The sequence below is a fragment of the Monodelphis domestica genome, chromosome 4 (genome assembly GCF_027887165.1).
Source record: "Monodelphis domestica isolate mMonDom1 chromosome 4, mMonDom1.pri, whole genome shotgun sequence".
NCBI classification, from domain to species: Eukaryota; Metazoa; Chordata; class Mammalia; order Didelphimorphia; family Didelphidae; genus Monodelphis; species Monodelphis domestica.
In genome coordinates, this window is record NC_077230.1 from 253,482,118 (window position 1) to 253,505,054 (window position 22,937).

At 34.1% G+C, this 22,937-nt stretch overlaps 1 protein-coding gene across 2 annotated transcripts; it reads left to right on the top strand.

Annotated features, from left to right (window-relative positions):
- The first annotated feature begins 1,606 nt into the window (after window positions 1–1,606).
- On the top strand, window positions 1,607–22,568 carry DCUN1D5 (defective in cullin neddylation 1 domain containing 5). 2 transcript variants are annotated; one of them, XM_001362761.4, is made up of 8 exons: window positions 1,607–2,059; window positions 4,605–4,696; window positions 11,526–11,596; window positions 12,054–12,145; window positions 17,697–17,805; window positions 17,904–18,008; window positions 19,508–19,610; window positions 22,243–22,568. In XM_001362761.4, the coding sequence occupies exons 1-8, from the start codon at window positions 1,974–1,976 to the stop codon at window positions 22,296–22,298; spliced, it is 714 nt and encodes a 237-aa protein (XP_001362798.1). In that variant the 5' UTR covers window positions 1,607–1,973; the 3' UTR covers window positions 22,299–22,568. The 2 variants fall into 2 exon arrangements, with proteins under 2 accessions (XP_001362798.1, XP_056650431.1); XM_056794453.1 differs by lacking the exons at window positions 1,607–2,059; window positions 4,605–4,696; window positions 11,526–11,596 and adding an exon at window positions 16,373–16,520.
- The last annotated feature ends 369 nt before the right edge of the window (window positions 22,569–22,937 follow it).

A 22,937-nucleotide genomic window follows, 5' to 3' on the forward strand; every position in this document is an offset into this window, starting at 1 on the left:
GACCTCAATGTCAGCAGAAATTATTCTGTGCCTTCTTTTGCATATATATATCCTATACAATTTTCTGACTCCTGATATTACCTATCTACATTCTAAGGCAGTTATGGGAAACCTATGGCATAGGGCCAAAGATGGCACACAAAGCACTCTCTGTGGGTGTTCTGCCACCCCCTCCCCTCACCTGTACCACCCAGAGTTTATTACTAGAAAGGTAGAGGAACTCCAACAGAGCTGCTCCCCTCCTGTCTCCACCAGGCCTGAGGACATTTTTTTCACAACCCCCACCCCTATGTCCAGAAGCCCAGTGGGAGTGCTTCATCCACTGTGTGGAGTATGGAGGCAGGGCACACCTGGCACTCAGTGGGGGGAGGGACATGGTCAGTGGGGGGGGGGCACACTCCAACTCTAAAAGGTTCATCATTATAATTCTAAGGAAATGCTCCATAATACTTTAAAGTGTATTCTCAGCAATATTTTCTCCAGTGACACTGTCTTTTGAGATTCATTTGGCATAGGACAAAGCAACTAATGAATTAACAAATCATAAACCATTTATTGTACACAAGAGAAACTATGAAGTAGATAGTCAAAAAGATCATGGCACTTAAAATTGAAATGAACTTTAAAGAGAATCTAATCACCTTGTTTTACAGATGAGGAACCCCAGGCCCAAGGGGCCCAGAGTAATATAGCAATTTATCCTGGGGAAATCCATGTCCTGATTCCAAATACAATGCTTTTTTCATTTATATACAATCAACAAGACCAACTCTATAGACATCTATAACTGAGGACATAATATTGTAGGATAGTAAGTGGAACCACATGCATGGACAGAAAAAGTAGTACCAAAGAGATTCAGTTTTAATACATCTGGGGAATCAACAAGATATGATTGCATACCTAATTTAAAGGCCTAACTGCATGACCCAAATATTTTCTCCCCCATATTCCCAAATGTTTAAAATTCCAATGATTAGCATCACATCTTAAGCATATCACCTGGAACATAGCACCACTTATTAGAGAGAAATACACATTAGCTTGTCTGATTAATGATCACCCATTGTCTTTTGTCAAAGACTGGAGACAAATTTTACTGAGGAAGGAAAGGTCTAATACAGTACCTGAGAATGAAGTGTTTGCTCTCTAGATCTGGGGAGGAAACTTGGACAGTCAGAAGCAGTCTGAACAATTTTGGAGGGTGGATGGGGTTAGGAAGTTCTTAAAGTGAGATGGAGAATCCTACAAAGAAGGAAAGTGCTTCTAATTACAGTGCCCACTTGTCACAATGCCTGGCACATAGTAGGCTCTTAATAAATGGTTAATGATTGACTTTTTTGAGGCAAACTTTGCCAGTTTCCTAATTTTTCCCTGAAGCCAGAGGTTCCCTGCACCATCACTAGGTATCTAGGGCCAATCCTAGGCTAAGATGGGGTTAGTGACTTTCTGTGAAGCCAACCTGAAGAGAGCATAAGTGACTGTGCTGTCAGAACCCCTCAGGGGCCAGAAAGTCAACTTTGCTCCTCGTGTAGAACTGACAGAAAACACGTGCATTAAGCCCCACCCACCACGTCACCCACCGGCTCAGACCCGCCCCCGGAGGCGGAGCCATGTCTTTGACCCCACCCCTCGGAATGACCGGTTCCGCTGCTGCTGTCACTTCCTCCTCCGTAGATTAGTGTCCGGGTCGTGTTGAGCCTCTTGCTCCTGGAGTCTGTGACCAGATCAGCCACCGCCGAGGCTGAGGCGCAGGGGCCACCACTTTTTGAAGAGGAGGGATCGGAGAAGAACCAGGAAGGGAAGCGGCGGCGGCATAGGGCCGGGCTGGGCTGGCGTCTCCGCGCCGCCTCTTCTTCCTCTTCCTCCTCTCTCCGGGGAGCGGGGGCCAGCGCTGAGGGGCCGCCCGCGCACGGCTTCCCCTCTCCCGGCCGGCTCCGCTCCCCTGCCCGCCCCGCGGGGGAGGGCGGAAGATGCCGGTGAAGAAGAAGAGAAAATCCTCCGGGGCGGCCGCGGCGGTAGCGGAAGACGGAGGCCTCAAGAAGTGTAAAATCTCCAGGTAGCGCCTCCTTGGCCCCGGCCCGGGCCCGGGCCCTGGCTGGCCCCTGCCCCTGCCCCTGCGTAGTTTCGTCCCCGGAGGGCAGGAGCTGGGGGTAGGCGGCGGCAGCGAAGGCGCAGTCCAGCTCGGGCCTCGCTCGCAGCCTGGGGGGGGTGGGGTGGGGGGCCTGGGCTCAGAGGGGAAGGAAGGCCCATGGTTTCAGACCCCCGGGGGGAAGCGTGAGTGTGAGTTCGCGCGCGCGCAAAGCTCGCGGAGTCCCAGCCTGAGACCTCCTCTCTTATGGGGGAGGGCGGGGAAGAACCTCTCCACCCTGGGGTCCGCCTGCTTTGGGGGGGCGGGGTCAGGGAAAGCGCCAGAGGAGTAATGCTGGGGGATGCTGGTCGCCCGTCTCCTGCCCTCCCCCTCGCCTCCTTCCTGAGATGCTCCAAGGGAAGGGGTGCAAATCTGCACGGGTCACCTCCTGGAATTTCTTTACGGAGAATATGAAGGGAGGAGCAGAGCTTGAGGAGTCTTGACTTGACAACTGCCTTGGGTGTGGTACAAAGGAAAGAAAAACTTCCCCTGCCATCCTCGACCTCCCAGCTTGACATCTCTGTGAAGGATGTTTTAACCTAGGAGATCTCTGGTGGAGGATTTTTCAATTAAGGGGCCTCGATCCCAGGAGCTTTCAGTGCTTTGCTTTAAGATGACCAACATCTCATCTATGACAAAACCCCCTCATCAATGCAGAATATGAAAAGCCCTGGATCTTCTGCTGTTTCATGAACATTCGTTCAGCATGGAGTTAAGATTACTTATAAATATTAGCAGTGTACCTGAGCAGTACCTTGTGTATCCTCTTGGACCAGGAAAGGACAAAGCTTAACCAGGGGAGGAATATCTTTGAGGACTTGTGATGCCATTGTACTATATCCTGGGGGGTGGAGGTGCGATTTAGCTCACTGAGACAACATAGCTATGACATAGCATGATAGGCATTGCAGGTTAGGGTTGGAAACTGATTTTTTTCCTTTCTTTGGATCAGCTTGCATGTGTCCAGTGAATATAAGGTTATACAAAACCGTGTACAGCTTAAGACAGAGTTCTCTTCTTAAACATTAGACTCTAGTTGTGAGAACCACTGTTATGATGACCTTTCATGACAGGCCACATTTCTTTCTTCTACTATCACTTAGTAAAAGGAACTAGAAGAAGGGTATTTCTTTGCTCATTAATATGAACAGTGACACTAAAGTTTCTATGTTGCTGTCTTAATGAGGTGATTATTGCTACTCTACTCTGTAATTTGACTGAATGTCATTCCCATACTTCATGTTTAATGAACACATAAAAACTGCTTCCTGTTCCTTACCAAGTCTGGCATGTGAATGATTAAGATAACTTGTCTGCCATCAAAGATATTTAGGAACTTGTCTTTATAAAAGAAGGCATTTCTATAGCACCGTTGTACTATACTAACATTAATTTAGCCATTTATTCAGTTAGCTTGGATATTTAATCATTTCACTATGAGCCATTTGTTTTTCTACATATTTGATTTTCTTTTATTTTTCTAGGCCTTTCCTATTTTTGAATTTATTCTGAATTATTAAGTTTGCATGGAAAGCTGAACAAGTTTCAGTTACTTAAATTGACCATGTTTCAGTTGGTGATCAAGCCTTTATGTCAGTCCTCAAGTAATAAGTCACAGTGGCTATGTGCCTTTTAAAAACTGAATCCCTTATTTGAAAAATTCTTTGACTCTAGATCTTAAGTCATCATGTTTTCAGTTTTACCATTTTTGCAGTATTTTTGAGATATAACAGTTATTTGAAACACATTAAGGCAGGATCTGGGAAAGAGCAGTGTCTATTATCGTTGAAGTTGTCTTTGTGAACAAATACATTTTGAAAGTAAGTGGACAGTTAGATGAAAAAAAGCTTTTGACCCAAAATGGTACATAAAACACTTTTTATCTAGATTATGTTTTTACTTTTTTTTGCACCTAAATAGATTACCTGTAATCCTTTAATTTTTTTGAGGGGAGGGATAGGGTAAAATTAGGAATCATTGAAGTACATTATAAATGTAAGTATAAATAATTTTGCTTCCAAAATGTATGTGGAACATTTACTAATTTTTACATTAATTAGATAGTTTGATAAATATAATTATCCCTGTAAATAATGGAAATAAGCATGGCTCATCAATAAGGACTGGGATTCAGAAATTCCCAGTGACCAAATTATGTATTCAGACTGTTGGATTACTCTGCTTCTCATCTGTAGTATTTTAAAATTTAGGATAATGTTAAAAGCTTTTACTTTTTTGGAAGTTGATAAATGGAATTTTTCATAAAGAGATTTTTGACTTTGTTAGCCAAAAATAATTTGATTTAGGCCATTTCAAATTGCTAATAGTAATATTCTGTTTTTCTCTATTGTGATAATTTTTTTTATTATTACAAGTTAACTTGAATTAGTTGAACTTGAATAGAAAAATATACATATTTTTAAGGATTCAGAAGAAATAACATTTTAGACTTTTTGTGTGTATTTTTTCCAAGCTATTGCAGATCACAAGTCCCTGCTAAACTAATAAGTGGAGAGGAACATTTTTCAAGCAAGAAGTGCCTGGCTTGGTTTTATGAATATGCAGGTAATGAAATTAATATAACTGTTTTCTATCACTTTTTTTTTTAACATTTAAACTAATCTGACAACAATAAAAGAATTAACATGATTTCATTCTTTTTTAGTACTGACATTTTTTCCTGGGTATTTAGTTATTAGAAAAAACAAACCACATTTATTTTGTTATACTGGAGGCACATTATTTCTTGAAAATCTGATCCCATTTTTCCACCAACTCCTTCCTTTCTCTCCTGTCTCCCTAGCACTTATAAAACTAAATTATTCACAATAACTGTTTAAAATAAGATGACAAGAATCTTTACTTATATACAATACTGGTATAAGATATATATGAGAGCTAACTAAAGTAGCATTATATGTGTAGACAGAGTTGTAAATATGACATAAGTTTTTGTCTAAAAAGTGAGGGTTTTTTTTTTAAACCTTTACCTTCTGTCTTAGAATCAATACTGTGTATAGGTTCTAAGGCAGAAGAGGGGTAAGGGCTAAAGCAATGGGGGTTAAGAGACTTGTCCAGGGTCACATAGCAAGGAACTGTCTAAGGCAAGATTTTAACCCAGGACTTCCCATCTCTGGACCTGCCTCTCAATTCACTGAGCCAGCTATCTGTCCCTCCTATCCCCGCCCAGAGTGAGTTTTTTTGAGCTTAGTGGTTGCAAAAATATCTGTGTGGAACCCATAAGTTATTTAGTAACATGAAGAATTTATTTTAGAATTGGGAAAAAATAATATCTAGCATTTCAGGTCAACCAAAATTCCAGTTTAAATGAATGAACCAGCTACTTGTACTCTAAAAATTGTTGACCTTCTATGAGAAATATTGGTTTTATCAACATATCATTTGTTAGATAAAAATAAAAATCATATTTTATCTTAAATTACTTAATGAAGGCCACTAAATACTATAAAAATACTGTATTAATTCCCTTTTCTAATACTTTTGTACCTCATTCCTTATTTTTTAGAATAGTAAGTATAAACAATTAATAAAAATTTCTCTTGAAAAGCAGTACTTAAAAAATTACTGTTGATGCTTATGCTTTTGTGGCTGTTTTTAATTTTTTGCCTTACTGTATAATCATAATTACAATCTCTTATTTCCTAAGATATAAAATTGTGGATTCAGTTAGCTTATTCTTAGAGAATATGGAACAAATTTGATATTTTTAAGAAGAGAATTGATTTTAAATTGGAGTAAGTTGTTCATTTTCTTACTGGACATATCCAAAGTTTAGATTATGCTCTGTTAATAAACTCGAATTCTTAAAAATGGGACATTGTCCTTTTTTTAAAGTTGTAATTCTTTTATCATAGCTTTATTGAGATATATTCATGTGTTTTTGATAAGCATGTTAGGTCTGTACTGCAAAAGGCCTATTGTTTATAAACAACACTTAAATTATTTTTTGAACACAAGTAAATAAAAGCACATGATTTGGGCAAATTGCTTCATTTCCCTGAATCTCAGTTTTCTTAATTGTAAAATGAGGATATTCCATGAGATGACTTCTGAGCATTTGTCCAGCTTTAGATATTTGATTATATGATGTATCTTTCTTAAAAGGTTACTTTTGAAGGTCATTTAGAGAAGTTGAGAATAAGAATAGAATTCTAGTGTCCTATTATAGAAGTAGCTAGTAGAACAAGCTAAATTAATATGATTCTCCTAGTTCTTAAAGTATACCCTGAGGGGTAAATTGGAGATTGAGTTCATTTTTTCAGGGTTAGGTTAACTTTTAGTGCATTGAAATATTTATTTAATTAATTATAGCCTAGTTGACTAGAAGAATTAATTTTGTCTTCAAAGGTAATCAGTTCATACTACTTCAATGAAATAGCTTACCATGAAAAAAACCCCATACTCACTAAAATGAATAAACTTAATTTCTGAGAAACTGTCAGATGGTAACTTATATTTGTTAATTTCTCATATTTCCATTTTGAGTGTGTATGTAGATAAATAAAATTTCTAAATGTTAATGATTTCTTAAAATGTTAAGCTAATAAACTAGTTTTTAACCTCATAATCTTCAGTTTCAAAAAACATTCTTTCCCTTAAGTAGTTAATGAAAGAAAACTTGAGTATTAATATATTTTTTAAGATTAGTATTATTTCTCATTTCATGTGAGAGAAATTGAAGGGCACAATTTACATGTGTCAGTTATGATTAGATTGTATTTTAGATTGTATGCAGTTCTTTATGGAATTCATGTCAGTCACATAGAATTTATCAGATATGTGTGAGATAGTGAACATCATACTCCACAAGATCATCAGAAACTGTTTTTATCATATTGTTCCTTTTAAAAATTACAAGACACTGGAAACATTTTTCTTGTGAGCTTTTGGTAGCTCTAAGCCATACCATGTGAATAGCTTTGGTAAAAGTCTATGATTAATAACACTGACAACACTTGCCATTCTTAGGAAAGCCTCATTTTATTTAGGAGGCTTCTTTTTTCTATTTTCAGTATAACATTTTAAATGGAAAAACCAGTCATTTTGAAAAGGAAGAACTATGAATAATTGAACTTGAACTAATTTCTCTCTTGTTCCCAAGCAACATGCCATAATTAATATTTTTCATAAGATAGTGGCATCAAAAATATGTTGTGACTTTCTGTCCAGATCTCTTGAGTACATTCAAGAGAGCAAAAGTTAGGAATGGTAATATAGCAGGAATATTTTGGTAATAAAACAGAATCGTGATTCAATACTATTTCCAAGTACATTTTTGTAATACTGTACTAAAGTTACCAACAGAACTGCTGAAACAAGAATTTTATTAAACAAACACACACACACACACACACACACCACAGGAGTAATCAATCTATTAAAAAAAATATTGACACAATACATCCCAACACCAATATTTCAAACTACCTCCTGAAATTAGGATTGGGGATTCGAGGAGTTTGAAGGAACCTCAAAGGTAATTCAGCCAAACTTCACTAAAAACATGCATTTCACCTACATTGTCCTTATTATATGGTCTTCTAGTCTCAATCAAAAAAGCTGCAGTAATGGGGAACTCACTACTCTACATTACCTTCTCCCCAAGCGGCCCATTTCATTTTTCAAGTGCTTAATGATGCAGTAGCCTTTACTTCTCCAAGTCACATCCCCCAACTCATTTCCAACTCTTACAAACTAACATTCCATTGAATCATCCTGTTTGAACTAGTGTTTTAATAAACTTCAGCTTCTCATTGTCCCTTTTATTCTCAATCACCGAGAGACTACTACTAACATATTATTGAACAGCATATTCCATGTGAGAACCTGTAAGGGCATTTTATAGTAGTATATCATCTTTCTTAATCTGGCCAGTATGCTTCTTGTAGCATATCATGAGATTGTATTAGGTTTTTTTGGATTCCACATCATATTACTGACTCATTGACCTTATATAATCCACTAAAAGACAGTTTTTTTTAAAGACTGGCTTCTATCTAAGTTTTTCCCATCTTGTTCTTCTGTAGTTTATTATTTTAATCTAAGAACAGTACTTTATATTTATACTTATTTTAATCTAAGGACAGTACTTTATATTTATACTTACTTTCTTCTTATTAGATTGGCTAATACAGACTCAATCTTTTGGATCCTGAATCTGTCATCCGGTATATTTTTGTTGTTTCATCATTTCAGTTCTTCCAAATCTAAATGACCCCATGTGGGATTTTCTTGGCAAAGATAATGGAGTGCTTTGCCATTTCCTTCTTCAACTACTTTTACAGATGAGGAAGCTGAGGCAAATAGGGTTAAGGGACTTTCCCAGGGTCACACAGCTAATAAGTTTATGAGGCCAGATTTGAATTTAGTAATCATTTTCCTAAACTTTCTGACTTCAGGCTTAGCATTCTGTCTATTGTGTCACCTAGCTGCCCCATTCAATATGCTAGCCATATCTCTTTCTATCATCTACATATTTGGTAAGCATAATATCTATTCCTTCCATGAAGTAATTAATAGGTAGCAAGGAATGAATCCTCTGGCGTTCCACTAGACTCCTGATCAGATAGTCACCATTCTGTGGGTTTGACTGGGTCAGTCAACCAATTTTGAATCTACTTTTCTCATGTAGGCTGTTTTTCTTATCCACAAGGATATCATGAGAGTTAATTAAACAATTTGATGAAATAAAGCTATGCTTTGTTTGTCTAGTAACTGTCAAAAAAGGAAATGAATCCATATTAGTTCCTGAGTATGATTCATCTTCTTTGCTTTTTTATAAATTCACATAAGAGTTTTATTTGTCTAAAGATCAAGTCTATGGCAGGGCCACAATACTTTTTTTTAGCCTTGCGATTCTTTTTTATTTTTTATTTCTGCTTTGCAGTTTAATTATGTAAAAGACTCAATTTAGAAAACTTTATGCTTTCTTATTCTTTTATATCAATGTTTAATATTAATAGTAAATCTTCCACATAGAACCATGTGAACTTGAGATTATATTGTTTTTTCGACAAGGCTAATGTCTATCAGTGGACATCAGTAAATTGATAGATTATGTTTTAATAAATATTGTTATTTTAATTATAATAGTTTGCATTTAACTATAGTTCTTCTCATTGGAAGTTCTTATCCTTTCAAAAGAATATTAAAGGAATCAATAATTAGCTTTGGGAACAAAAGAACAAGCAAGAATGTTATTCCTTCACTAGAATAAAAATTTTTTATGTACTAATAGCTCTAGTTAAATTAACAAACTTACGATAGAGCAACAAGTCTCAGCTGGATTCAGTGTGCTCATTGGTAGATTAGCTCATTGATAGACATTAGCTATTTAAGGAATTAAACTTTTGCTCCTAAGGTAAAGTAACTCAGCTCATCAGAATAATTGCATAAGATGGGACCTTAATGATCATTTTTTCCAAATCTGTACCTTCTACAGTAGGGTTGTCACACTCTGGGCTCTCTGACTTCAAATTTTTGCAAAACTCCCAAGTGAATGGACCAGATTAAAATATAATTGGGATATGTTTAATAAATAAAAATACAATACAAGATAAATAACATTAATTTGTGTTTTTTTAGTCAGCTTGAATTTCATACTACTGTTCTACAACAGTACTCAAGGGAAGATTATGCAGCCATTGCATAAAAACTTCCAAATCAAAAGTGTGAGACTATTACCTCATGAGGTTTTCACTTGGAATCATTTTTGGGTTGTTCTAATAGTGAGGAAACTTATTTATTTCCTGAATTTGTCTCTGCAGTTTCTACCCTTTCCTTCTAATTCTGCCTATTTTAGCCACACAGAACAAATCTAGTTCTCCATAATGACAACCCTTTCATAAACTTGAAGACAGTTTTTATATCATCTCTTGAGCCTTCTTTTCTCCAGGTTAAATGCTTTCTGCTTATTTAACTAGTCTTCATGTGTCATTTCTTAAAGACCCTTCATCCTGGTATCCTTTTGGCTAGACTGACCAAAACAGTACAAGCAAGACTATCATAACTTTATTCCTGGAAATTTCACCATTCTTTGCAACCCAAGCATCTCTTTAGCCACATCAGACTGTTGGTTCACATTGAGTTTGCAATTCCATTAAAACATGTCGATATTTTTTAGAAGAACTCCTAAGTATGCCTTCCCCACTTTCTTCTTGAATAGTTGATTTGGGGGGAACCCAAATATAAAGCTTTCAAAATTTTTTTATTTGACCTCATGTTCAGGATTGTCAGGATATCTCTTAACATTCAGTGTATTTGGTATCTCTCCCAAATTTGTGTCATATGCAATTCTGGTAAGTAGACCATCTCTAAATGGTAATCATCAGAGGAACAAATGAAGATCCTGGAGGTATTTCTCTGGAGACTACTTTCCAAGTTGATAATGAAACATTAATGTCGACTTTTTGTTAATGCTATACTCAGTTGTGAGAACAAAGAAGATATTTACTGTATCTATCTAAAGGTCAGGAAGTAATTTTCCTAATTAAGATCTATTTGGGATAGTACAAAGAAATCTGTCAAATTTTAGTATTAATGAATGAGATGCAATAAGGCAGAGAAAAGAGACAGTTGGTTTTTTAAGGCAGTAAGATCTGGGTTCGGGTCCTGCCTCTGATAATCCTGGTCAAATCACTAAACCTCTCAGTGCTCCAACCTGCATCAATAGAGGAAATTTCCTCACATGAGAGTTTCTATACTAGTTGATTTATAGGTCTAGTTCATGCCCCAACTAAAAGAAAAACTTAATTTTTAACTAATAATACAAATTATTTTTAAAATAACTACATAAATTAAATATTTAGTATTGTGTCATAGCAAGCAGCTTTTATTTTGATTTTACCAGTGGCCCTGGTGATTAATACTTATGAAATCTTAGAAGCAAATTATGTAATTTCTCTGGTCCTTAGTTTCTTCATCTAAAATTATGCAATTGGAAGAGGTAGACTTTCTAAGGTTCCTTCCAAATCTCATTTCTGGATGACTCTTAAACTGGTGCTTACTTTAAGGACGGGGATCATATTTTAATATTTCCTTGAGTAACCCACTATTCATAGCACACTGCCTGAATACACAGTAAAAATACTGAGCAAATATTTGATTGCTTTTAGTAGATATGTCAATTAGTGTAAGAAGTAGCCATTTAAATTAATGTATGTTTTTGTATTACTTTAGTTTCATATTGTAGTGACACTAAGAGTTCATTATTCCTGAACTTTGAATGCTTTATGCAAAAAAGTAAATAAGTTCAAAATTTTCTTAATTTTATTATTTATCATGAATTTATTCACTAGTAATTTTTATTACTATGGTGTTAAACTCTATGCCAATAGACATTTATTTAAAATTTTTGTTTGTTTTTGTTTTGAAGGTCCTGATGAAGTTGTAGGGCCGGAAGGAATGGAAAAGTTTTGTGAAGACATTGGTGTTGAACCTGAAAATGTATGTTTTATTTTTGAGCATGGTGGGAGTTATTTGTTCAAATGAATTATTTTAAGTAGAATTATTGTGAGAGGATTCTTGATCATTTGTAAGGTACCTAATCTCCCCCCAAATTACATGATTTCCTCTGCCAGTTTTACCATGTATTTATTGCTTTGTTATTTTCTGGTTTCCTATTTAACTTGGTTTTATTTATTCCTTTCCCATCAAAAAATACTTGTGTAAACAGAGATTGTGCTTTCTGATAATAGTGATTGAATGTTTTAGCCTCAGGAATTTAGTACATTTAAAATTCCTTAAAATTTTGAATTTTTTGTAATTCCAAAGGTTGTATTAATAGTTAAAAATTGAAATATTTATGTCAAAATGTTCTCCGTGATAAATTACAGAAATTATTATCTCTGTGCTTATTTCTCTTCCTCTTACCCCCCTATCCTTTATTTTCTGTTCTTTTCAGATTATTATGTTAGTTTTAGCCTGGAAATTGGAGGCTGAAAGCATGGGATTTTTTACCAAGGAAGAATGGTTAAAGGGGATGACTTCATTACAGTAAGAACCTTTTAAAAACAAACGAACAGTAATAAAAACCAACAAAAACAACTCATTTCATAGCTTATTTGAAAATTCTACTTGATGTTTTGTGCTTCATAATTTTCTCAGTCACTGACAGGCATTTATAAATCTTTGATAGAAGTATTCAACTCAGTTTAATTATAATTAGCAGTAATGATTTTGAAGGGAAATCTGAAAAAGCTCCCCCTCTTCCCCATGAGTTTGTGGTTTTATTTTAGCCTATATGGTAATATAGTAACTCTATACTTCAGATGATGATAAGGCCCACACCAAAATGCATGCCTATTAAAATTCATTAATCTTTTTGTTCAGGAAACTACGGACCCATAGCTTAATGGGATATTTACTTATTTCTAGAATCTAGATTTTTTTTTCCAAAATATAGGACTCATCTGTAGACGGGTTATTCTCTTGAGTGTCTTTATGCTCAGGCCTCCTTTTTTTTGAAGTTCAGCTCTATCCTTAAGATTTTAGAGCTAGAAGACCCTATACCATCTAGTCCAATTCCCTTTTTTTACAGATGTAAAAACTGAATCTTTGATTGTGACTTGCCCAGGGTCATATAGGTAGTGTGTGTCTGAGGCAAAATTTGAATTTAGGTCTTCCTGTTCTGAACCCTCTATTCCACTACAATATATGTTTCTTTAGACAGTAACTAGCAGAGTCAGGATTTAAATCCAGATTTTAATCTAGTGATCTTTTCCACCTTTAGTTTCATCTAGTTAAAACATTAATATTCTTTTCATCTTATCACATTTTTTTACTATTTTGTCATGCTATTGAGATAATATGGACTTTCTCCGTTATATGATAGTCTTCTGTCAAGTGCCAAAATGTAAATTATGAAGGTATATATTTACTTCTGTAAAAGTTTTTACCAGTATGAGCCACATTTTGGCTTCCACATTTGCATACAAGATTACATTCTTATAAAATGGAGTCAATTTCTTCATCACATCATTACACATAAGAGTAATTCTTGTTCATATGGACTGATTATCATCATCATCATCATCATCATTATCATTATTATTGGTATTTGGCTCAACCTGTCTTTGAGAATGTCAAAAAATCTAAATAACTCTTTCCTGATAAATGCATCTTATTCTTCCTAAAATTTTTTTGAAAGAAATAGATATAGATGACTATAAATTGTCTTTGGTTACATTTCTTATAGCATTATTAATCGTTTAAACTAATGCTTTTGTGCTTTTAATTTATAGTAGCATGTAAGGTTTTTATTTTAACTAAAAATGTCATGGCCATTCCTTGTTTTAATTATGCAGAAATCTTGTGAAAGCAAACTTGCACAAAAAGCATTTTTAGAAATATTATTTCTAAATATATATTATTATCATTAATTTGCTTTAATATGTTCTTATTAACAAGAACAATAATTGACTAGCCCATAAACATTGCAAAGGGCTTACCACTTAGAAATCTTACATTGCAGAATAAAATAGAGTAAGTTATAGTCCAAAGAATAGGTGTATGTAATTGTTTTAGGCATATGTGAATTATCCTAGTAGTTGATCTAGATCATATCTTTTTCTACATGGATTTATTTGTATTCAGAGCAGAATAAAATTTTACTGCCTTAGTTAATCCTAAATTATTCAACTACTATTTGCAAAACAGTCTTTCACCAAATCTTGTGTAGGTAATTTCAGGTATTCTTTAATTATATTCTGGAATATATATTGGTTTTTGAAGCCTTTTAAGTTTAATACCTCAAGAAACTGCAATAGAATGCAGCTGAGGAATATACAGAAATTAAAACAATGAATACTATGTATGTGTGTTCTGTATTCTGTATTATGTATTTTTGTCCAGACTTGTGAGTTTATCACTAGTATAGAAGTGCTCTTCTGATGCTCTCTGGCCAACTTTTTTATAACTTTTAGTCTTAGTGAATTATTTGGGGGTACTGAGATGTTAAGTGATAAGATATTAATCTCATGCTTACGTAGTATATGCTAGAGGCAAGACTTGAATCCAGGGCTTTTTGTCTCCAAGAACAATTTTCTAACCACTACTCCAGACTGCCTCTTGTATCTGATATAATAAAAGTGTACTATAATTATATATGTTACTATATATACATATATACATAATATAATGATATGTTGGGGTAGTACTTTTAAAAGTTTTCAAGTATTCTTCTAGGTGAATAGGCAGTTTTAGTTGGAATTGGTTAATTCACATAATTAGCTCAAACCACCTGGTTTTTCTAGGTTAAAAGTATTGGAATTGCCTTGTTCTTTACTCATATTTTGACTGTATATGTTGTCAATTTTTTTTTTTGTTGTTTATTTGGAAACCATATTCTTAAGATTGACACTATAGGGGGCAGCTAGGTGGCACAGTGGATTGAGAGTCAGGCCTAGATACAGGATGTTCTAGGTTCAAATATAGTCTCAGACACTTCCTAGCTGTATGACCCTGGGCAAGTCACTTAACCCCCATTGCCTAGCCCTTACTGATCTTCTGTCTTAGAACCAATACACAGTATTGATTCTAGGATGGAAGGTAAGGGTTTTAAAAAAAAAAAGATTGACACTATAGAAAGGCATTCATTCTAATTTTGCTTTTACCTTCCCCAAGAAAATCTATAATTTTCATATATGTTATAATTTTCAATAGTTAAAGGGTATGAAGGAAATTTCTTTGAAATTTTTCATTTTGTGTTTTAACTGTGAATTGAGAAATTTATTTTGGTATAACTTTGGGACGGAGAGGGGAAAAATAGTTCTAGAGAAAGGGTGGGGTGTTGTGTTAGCGAGAAAATATCTTTGAAAAGTTTTTACTTATCTCTCATGCTGAAAAGAAGTGAAATCTAGAATTTAGCAGTAGTAATGCAAGCTAACATACCAGTAGTAGTGAGGGTAAGAAAGAGGGTTCTGATTAGGAATTTTAAGTCTAATTACCAGAGTAAATGCCCAAATTTGGTTATTATTCTAGAGAATGAAGAGAAACACTTGTATTTAATTTGGGGAAAGGATTTAGAGAAAGAGGCAGGAGTATAGACAAAGACCTGGAACCAAAGTTTAGGCTGAAGTCTCTGACTTGAGATATACCAATGCAATGAAAAATATTGGTTGGAAATTGCTAATAAAGTCAGTCTGTCCTTTTAGAGAGAATTTCACTTAAACCATTTAAGGCACATGAGTCTTTCCTGTTTTTTAAGATCTCCTTAGAGGATAAAAAGATTAATAGCTTTTCTTGATAAATTTCAAGCCTTTTTTTTTCTGAAATCCTTCATGCTAGAGTTTAAACCCATATCCTCTTCTTAAGGATATGAAGAATAGCTGTTTTCTTATATTTATCTTCTTTATACATATAGGCCCTTATGTTTACAGATCCACCTTTTTGCATGTATATAATTTTTTATGTACCTTTATATACTTTTTTCATACTTTTAATATACCTTTCTAACTGTGATTGTAAGATTTCTGTTTTTGTTTTAAATGTACTATCTTTGAGATTATGAAGTTTTAATCCTAATTAGTTTTTGTTTTAAGGCTACTTTTAAAAAACCTTTACCTTATTTCTTAGAATATCAGTTCTGAGGCAGAAGAGTAGTATGGCCTAGGCACTTGGGGTTAAGTGACTTGCCCAGGGCTATATAGCTAAGAATTATCTGAGGCTGGATTTGAACCCAGGTCTTCCTGACTCTTTATGCACCAAGCCACCTTGCTATCTCCTCCCTTTTGTTCTAATGTCAATTCTGTTTGTGCTTCCTAGCTGCCCCCTAGGGCTACTTTTAATATAAATATTTGTATCAGGGAATCCATTTCTGATAAATCAGGTTGACTTTATTAGATCTTTCATTTGTCTTCATGCTATCAGGTATATGTTTTTAAAAGTTATTTCTATATTGCATTAGCAATGTTTTTTTATTGTCCTTTGTAAAGGTAATAGTTAAATGCCATTTATTAGTAATAGAAAAGTTACAGTCTCTACCATTGTAGAGATTATAATCATTGTACTCCTTAGGGTTTGAAAACATTTTGAAAATGATTGTAATGACCCAAATATTGCTCTCTGGCATATTTTACTTTGCCTTCTTCATATAGAATGTTCCATTTTTTTATGTATTGTTTTCACATTTGTCTTTCTTGATGGTCTAGTGCTTTATTATGTTAATGTATTAGTCCATCCAGTCATTTGCCAACTCTTGGTCATTTGGTTTTTTTTTTCCAGTTTTTCACACTGGACTTGGAGTCAGATGACCAGAGTTCAAGTCTCAGCTCTGAAAAATGTGCCTTCTGCATGAAACCTTTCCTGATTTCCCCCATCTGCTAGTGTCCTTCTTCCCAAACTACCTTGTATTTCACTACTTTGTGTGTGTGTATGTATTTACTAACTTTATATTTATGCTGTATATATTTTTGTATGTACTTGCCTCCCCCTTCAGAATGTAAGCTCATTGCGAGTAGGGGTTGTTATATTCTTTGTACTTATTTCCCTAGTCACTAGTCATAGGGCATGGCACATTACACATGCTTATTAAATACTTGATTGATTGGTATGACTTAGGGATAGAGACAAATGAAAAAGTCCTTGTTGTGCCCTCAAAGGGTTTACATTATACTGGAGAATAAAGATGACAGTAGGTGTTTATAGCTTGTTTTGTAGTTTGCAGTTCACTTTGCATCATATTATTAACAATATTATTTTTGCCTTGTTTTTTGTTCATCAGAACTTGAGATGGTTGAAATTAAAACTAGAATACAAATATGATTTCTCTCCTCTCTGCATCTTAAATCTCCTTTTTTGAAAAAAGAGTTCATAGGATTACTTCTTATGGTAGGCATTTGCCTGGAGGGATTTTCAGAACAATAGGCAAGTAGAGGTTAGGTTAGTTAAGTTTTCTTGTATTGGTATTAGTTGTGACTATTTCAAATGATGATATTGTAGTCAGGATACTGTTCTATTAGTTCATGTTTTAAAATATTTATGAAATAGTATAGTGTAGTGGAGTAGTTAGTGTTCTCTGCTTGAAGTCAGGAAAGCCCAAGTTCAAATTTTACTTCTACCACTAATACCAATATGACCCTGGGCAAGTCAGTTCATCTATGTATGCCTCAGGTGAGTCCAGAGGACTTGCAGACCTAGTCATGAACATTTTCCTCTAACTGCCCAGGGGCACCTCCCTCTTTGACTTCCCTATACTAAAAAGAACCTTTTTGCTACTTTTTTGGGGGGGGAATGGGATGGAAGGAAGTAGAGAAAGAGTGGTTCACATGAAAATAGGTTGTTTTTTTTTTCCCCCTCTGGAAAGTTATCAAAGGGACGGGCATTTATTTTAGGAATCTATTAAATAAATTCTTATTTTTAAAAATGACATGCCACAATACTTATATTTTGAGGTATACCATGTGTATTATTACTACAGAATTATAAACATTGGCATTTTCAGTCTCATTTTAATTATTTAAATACTTCTGCATTACATTTCTGCTTATACCCTTACTATGGCATTATTTACCTTTCTTAACTATAAAATTTGATTTTTTTAATTAAGGTGTGACTGCACAGAAAAGTTACAGAGCAAATTTGATTTTTTGCGCTCACAGTTGAATGATATTTCATCTTTTAAGAATATCTACAGATATGCCTTTGATTTTGCAAGGGTAGGTACAATTTTTATATTCAGTGATTTTTAAGGAAAATCCTATATACATATTAAGGCTGTGTTTTTTTCAAATTATATTTTTCCCCCCAAATTTAGGATAAGGACCAGAGAAGCCTTGATATTGATACTGCTAAATCTATGTTAGCTCTTTTGCTTGGAAGGACATGGCCACTGTTTTCAGTATTCTACCAGTACTTGGAGGTATCTTGTTTATCATTTTGAAAATGTTGAGTTTTCCATTATCATGATACTTTGTGAATCCAGCCAATTTTAAGACTTGAAAAGGGATGTCAAGCTTTATACTTTTCTTCTAGTTTTTTCTACTTAAATGTAGTAGGCACATTATTAATTTGAATTACACTGTAGATATCATTGCTTAATATTCTATAAAATAGCAGTTAAGTTTTAAAAACTAAGATTGTGCTCCATTACCAAATCATTGCATATAACATATTGCCATTCCAAAAACCCTATTTGTGTGTTTACTATGTCAAAACAGATTCATGCTTTTTGAAATGTAAGAATATTTTTCTTTTACTCCTTCCTTGCATAAATCTTAATATTAGGGTATATTAGTCTCTCTAAGCTATTCTAGAGTAAAATCCATAAGCTTATACTTATGTATTTTAAAATTATCAGTAATGATCCATATTAGATAGAAATACTATATGATTTCTGCTTTCATCTATGAAGTCCAAAGTAGGAATACACACAAAATATTTCTTATATCATAATGTATTTTTTCATTTTTTTAATGCAGTTTCAGTTGGAACACAACTCTGCTAAAATTATATGCTTATTTGTCTGGGGATTGACCATTAATGGCATACCCAGAAACATGTTTGAATTACAGTTGCTGTTATTATAAATCATTTGCCCTTTGAGGGGGATGCTATTGTAGTAATTAACATGCTTTTATTTGTTGGGTTCTATCTTTTAAAAATTAGTTGTAGTGTTTCTCTATTTGACTCATTCTGTGATTCTCTTGTTTCATTTTTCCTGTTTCTTTCAAATAATGAACAACTCTAGTTTTTTGGGTGCTGAAAAAAATACTCATTATGACATGTACAAAAAATAGTTTATTTTAAATTATGCTGTAGTGAGATACAGTGGTGTAAAAGTTCATGTATTCTATAAATTTGTAGATCCAGGACTTTAAGAACTGGAAACAAACTTCCTTGAAGAGAAGTCAACCACCTTATTATTTGGAAAAGAAGACATTTTGGGGGCAGCTGGGTAGTTCAATGGATTGAGAGCCAGGCCTAGAGATGGGAGGTCCTAGGTTCAAATGTGACCTCAGACACTTCCCAGTTGTGTGACCCTGGGCAAGTCACTTGACCCCCATTGCCTAGTCCTTACCACTCTTCTGCCTTGGAACCAATGCACAGTATTGATTCCAAGATGGAAGGTAAGGGTTTTTAAGAAAAAAGAAAAGAAGACATTTCAGTGAACTTAAATGATGTTTAGTATTTCAAACATATCTTCAAAATACAGTTAAAATGGATTTTATAATATAAAGAAATACTATATCTATATTATCCTCAGTATCCTTAGTGGGAGGAAAACATGTTTGGAAAAAATGGGAGAGAATGCTTAGGCTGGTCCTAAGAAAAATGAAAAATAATTTACTAAAGGTGTGTGATCTCCAATCAGTATATACATGCATAGTATTCCAAATATCTGTATTCTGTTTTTCCTAGCAATCAAAATATCGAGTTATGAACAAAGATCAGTGGTACAATGTATTAGAATTCAGCAGAACTGTCCATGCAGATCTTAGTAACTATGATGAAGATGGTGCATGTAAGTATAAAGTTTTGTTCTAAAAAATGTATTTCTCTTGTAATTGATACTGTAAGATACTGTAAGACCTGTGTAGTTATTTATCATTTGCATAATTCTGACTTAAGTTGAATAGTAACTTTTAATTTTCCTTAAAATAACAATATTTTAAAAGAATGCTAATGTGGTGATTCACTTAAAATCCTTGGTGTCTAGTTATTTTGATAAAATCTATACTCCAATTTCTGTCTATAAGTGCTGAGATTACTTTTTTGATTATACTTTTCTCACCACTCAATATCTCCATTTCTGAAATATGATTGCCAGAAAAAAATGCTGATACTGTAGAAAAGTTTTTAAAGTTATTATTTTCTCATTCACAGCATTTTCACATAGCTCCCTAAAAGGCTTGATTTCCTCATTTAAAATTAGCATCAGACCTAAGAGATATATACACTTTTCAGATTGTTACAACTATTAATGTTCTATATGAAGAAAAATTAGAAGATCTATGATGTGTTTATTGGGAAAATCCTATTAATGGAACACTTCTATGCCATGTGTTCTACATTTTCAGCATTTGCCTTCCTTGGGAGAGTAGTCACTTTATTATTTTTCAAAAAGGTTCTGCAAGAAGGAAAATTCCTAAAAAATAATCTGAAATTTCATCTTATATTCTATCTTAATGAAATAAGATATCTGAAAGATATTACTTTATTTCATCCTATGAGCATTATTTCCTCTATTTAAAAGCAAGAGCCAAATTTGAGCAAATTACCTCTTTTTTTAAAATGCCTTAAAGAAGCTTGCATTTAGAAAATTTTGTGAAAGCATTTTGTTGTACTAATTTAGAAGTGCTCAGCCTTAAATTAGGGAAGATAACATTTCTTCATTTTGCTGTCCTTTTTCATTGTGGGCACCCTATCTATCAGCACAGTTCATGGAATTTCCTTAAAATTATAAATATTAAGTTTCTTTGGCCAGATAAATTCATTTCCTATTGATCAGGCTAGTATTAGCTTGGTATCACTTACCAGGACTTGAACTCTCTTGAGCTCTCAGCCACAAATCACCTCCTAATGTGTTAAATCAAAGTAGAACTTAATAAAAGTAGTGATGATCATTTACATTTATGTAGTGCCTACTCTTTGCTGAGCACTATAATAACATTATATAATGCTTTAGAATTTTCAAGAAGCTTTAAAGAATATTATCTTAGTTGATCCTTCCAACAGTCTTGGGATATAGATGCTAATTAGGAAACTGAGGCAGACAGAGGTTAAATGGCTTGACCAGGTCACACAACTAGCTAGTAAGTGTCTGAACCAATATTTGAATTCAAGTCTTCCTTATTCTAAATCTAGCACTTTCTCCACTATGCTAGTTAGCTGTCTGTATTAGGTACTATACAGTATACAAAATAATTTTATAATATCTTTAGAATAATTACATGTATAAATTGTTTTCTATATTAAGGTATATGATCTTCAGAGTGTAACAAATAAAAAGGGGTCTGGCTAGGTTTATAAACATTTATTAATATAAGAGAGAGAGAGCAAGAGTGCCCTGTTCCTGCTGCAGCATGGTGGCTCTCCATAGATCAAGAAGAGATCCTCTCCTTCCCTCGATCACATTTTAAAATGTGATCATTGAAAGTAAATATCATCCAAGTCACAACTGAAACATAGGTGAAGAGATAGTAAAAAAACCTCCCAAAAAACTAACATTTTTAATTACTTCAGATCTTCTGCCTGCATTGAATTATTTTCCAGGGTTGCAGTAGTTCATCTAACTAGATTTTTAAGGTTTATAAAACCCTTTCCCTCAAACTACCCTTTGAAATCTGGCACTCTAGTCAGTATTCATTTTATCAGTTCCATTTTTAGGATGAGAATTGTGAATTTCAAAGCTATTCCACTCTAATCAGACCATTGAACCTTGCCTCAGGACACTGAGCTATTAATTGTCATAACCTGGACTTGATCTAGATCTTTTGACTGGTGGTTTTTCCACCACACTTTGATGCCATCTTAAGGTGATAGCAGAACCATTGCTGTTGATTTTTTTCTTTTAACCCTTACCTTTGATTTTAGAATCATTAATAAGTACTGGTTCCAAGACAGAAGAGCAATGAGGGCTAGGCTTTTGTGGTTAAGTGACTTACCATGGTTACATTGCTAGGAAGTCTCTGAGGCCTGGCTGTCTCTAGGCCTGGCTCTCTATCTCTGAGCCTTTGATTTTGCCTTTTATGCAAATATAACTTTCTAACAATGAGAAGGTAGGTCCTTGCCATTGGAAGTGTTCTCACAGAGGATAACCACCATTTATGGAGGATTTTATAGAGGACATTTCTACAGTCAGGAATTAGACTAGTTGAATTCTTTAGTTGCTTTAAGATCTAAGTATCCTGTGATTCTAACATTCCAACTCTTTTTAGTGATTCTATTGTTATTCTCAATTTATAAGACTGAAATCTTGAGGATAGATAAAAGATATTATGAGTGTTCAGAAAGGGGAGTGGAAAATTTTGTTGAAAAAAAATTGTAGAAGTTAGGATTTGGATTAGTTCTAGAAGTATTTGGGTAATTATATAGGAGATAAAAACATTTAATTTTCACTAATAAAAGTTTTTTTTTCCTCCTCATATTTTTAGGGCCTGTTCTTCTTGATGAATTTGTTGAGTGGCAAAAAGTCCGTCAAGTGTCATAGCAAGAACTATACTGAGGAAAATGCAGACCTTTTGATGCCCGCCTGTAAACAAACTAAAATGAGATGAGGAAAACACCAAGGGGCGCATTTTCATTCTTATGAAAGACTTCTTATAGTACTTTTTTTTCCTTTTTTTTAAGGAAGTTTTCTTGTTACATGTGATATGGGCATTGAACCACACCTCTTCTGAGACTGAAAATTGAAGTTTATGTTTTGAGTTATGTTTATAACTTTTATTTCAGAACAATAAAGATTCAGATTTGTGACAAAGGCTTTTAAGTGAAGATGTCCCTTCAGTGTAAGTGTAGTATTTATTTTGAAAAATCAAAAATTTGACAATTATCTGAAATCTATTTTGCTTATGAATTTTGGATTTGTAAGATTTTTTTCAACCCCTTAATAGAAGTAATTAGAATAGTTATTATTTTATGATTATTCTAATTATGCTATAATAATTAGAAAACTCTGGTTTTCTAATAATAAGGCTGTAATTATACCTCTATGGCACAAAGTTAGGATGAATAATTGTTGAGTTTGAATCCTTGATGTGTGTTTTTCTGATGCAACTATTAAATTATTCTGTATATGGAGAATACTATAATTTTTTAGCTCTGAGTGGCTATAAAACCCATCAGGATC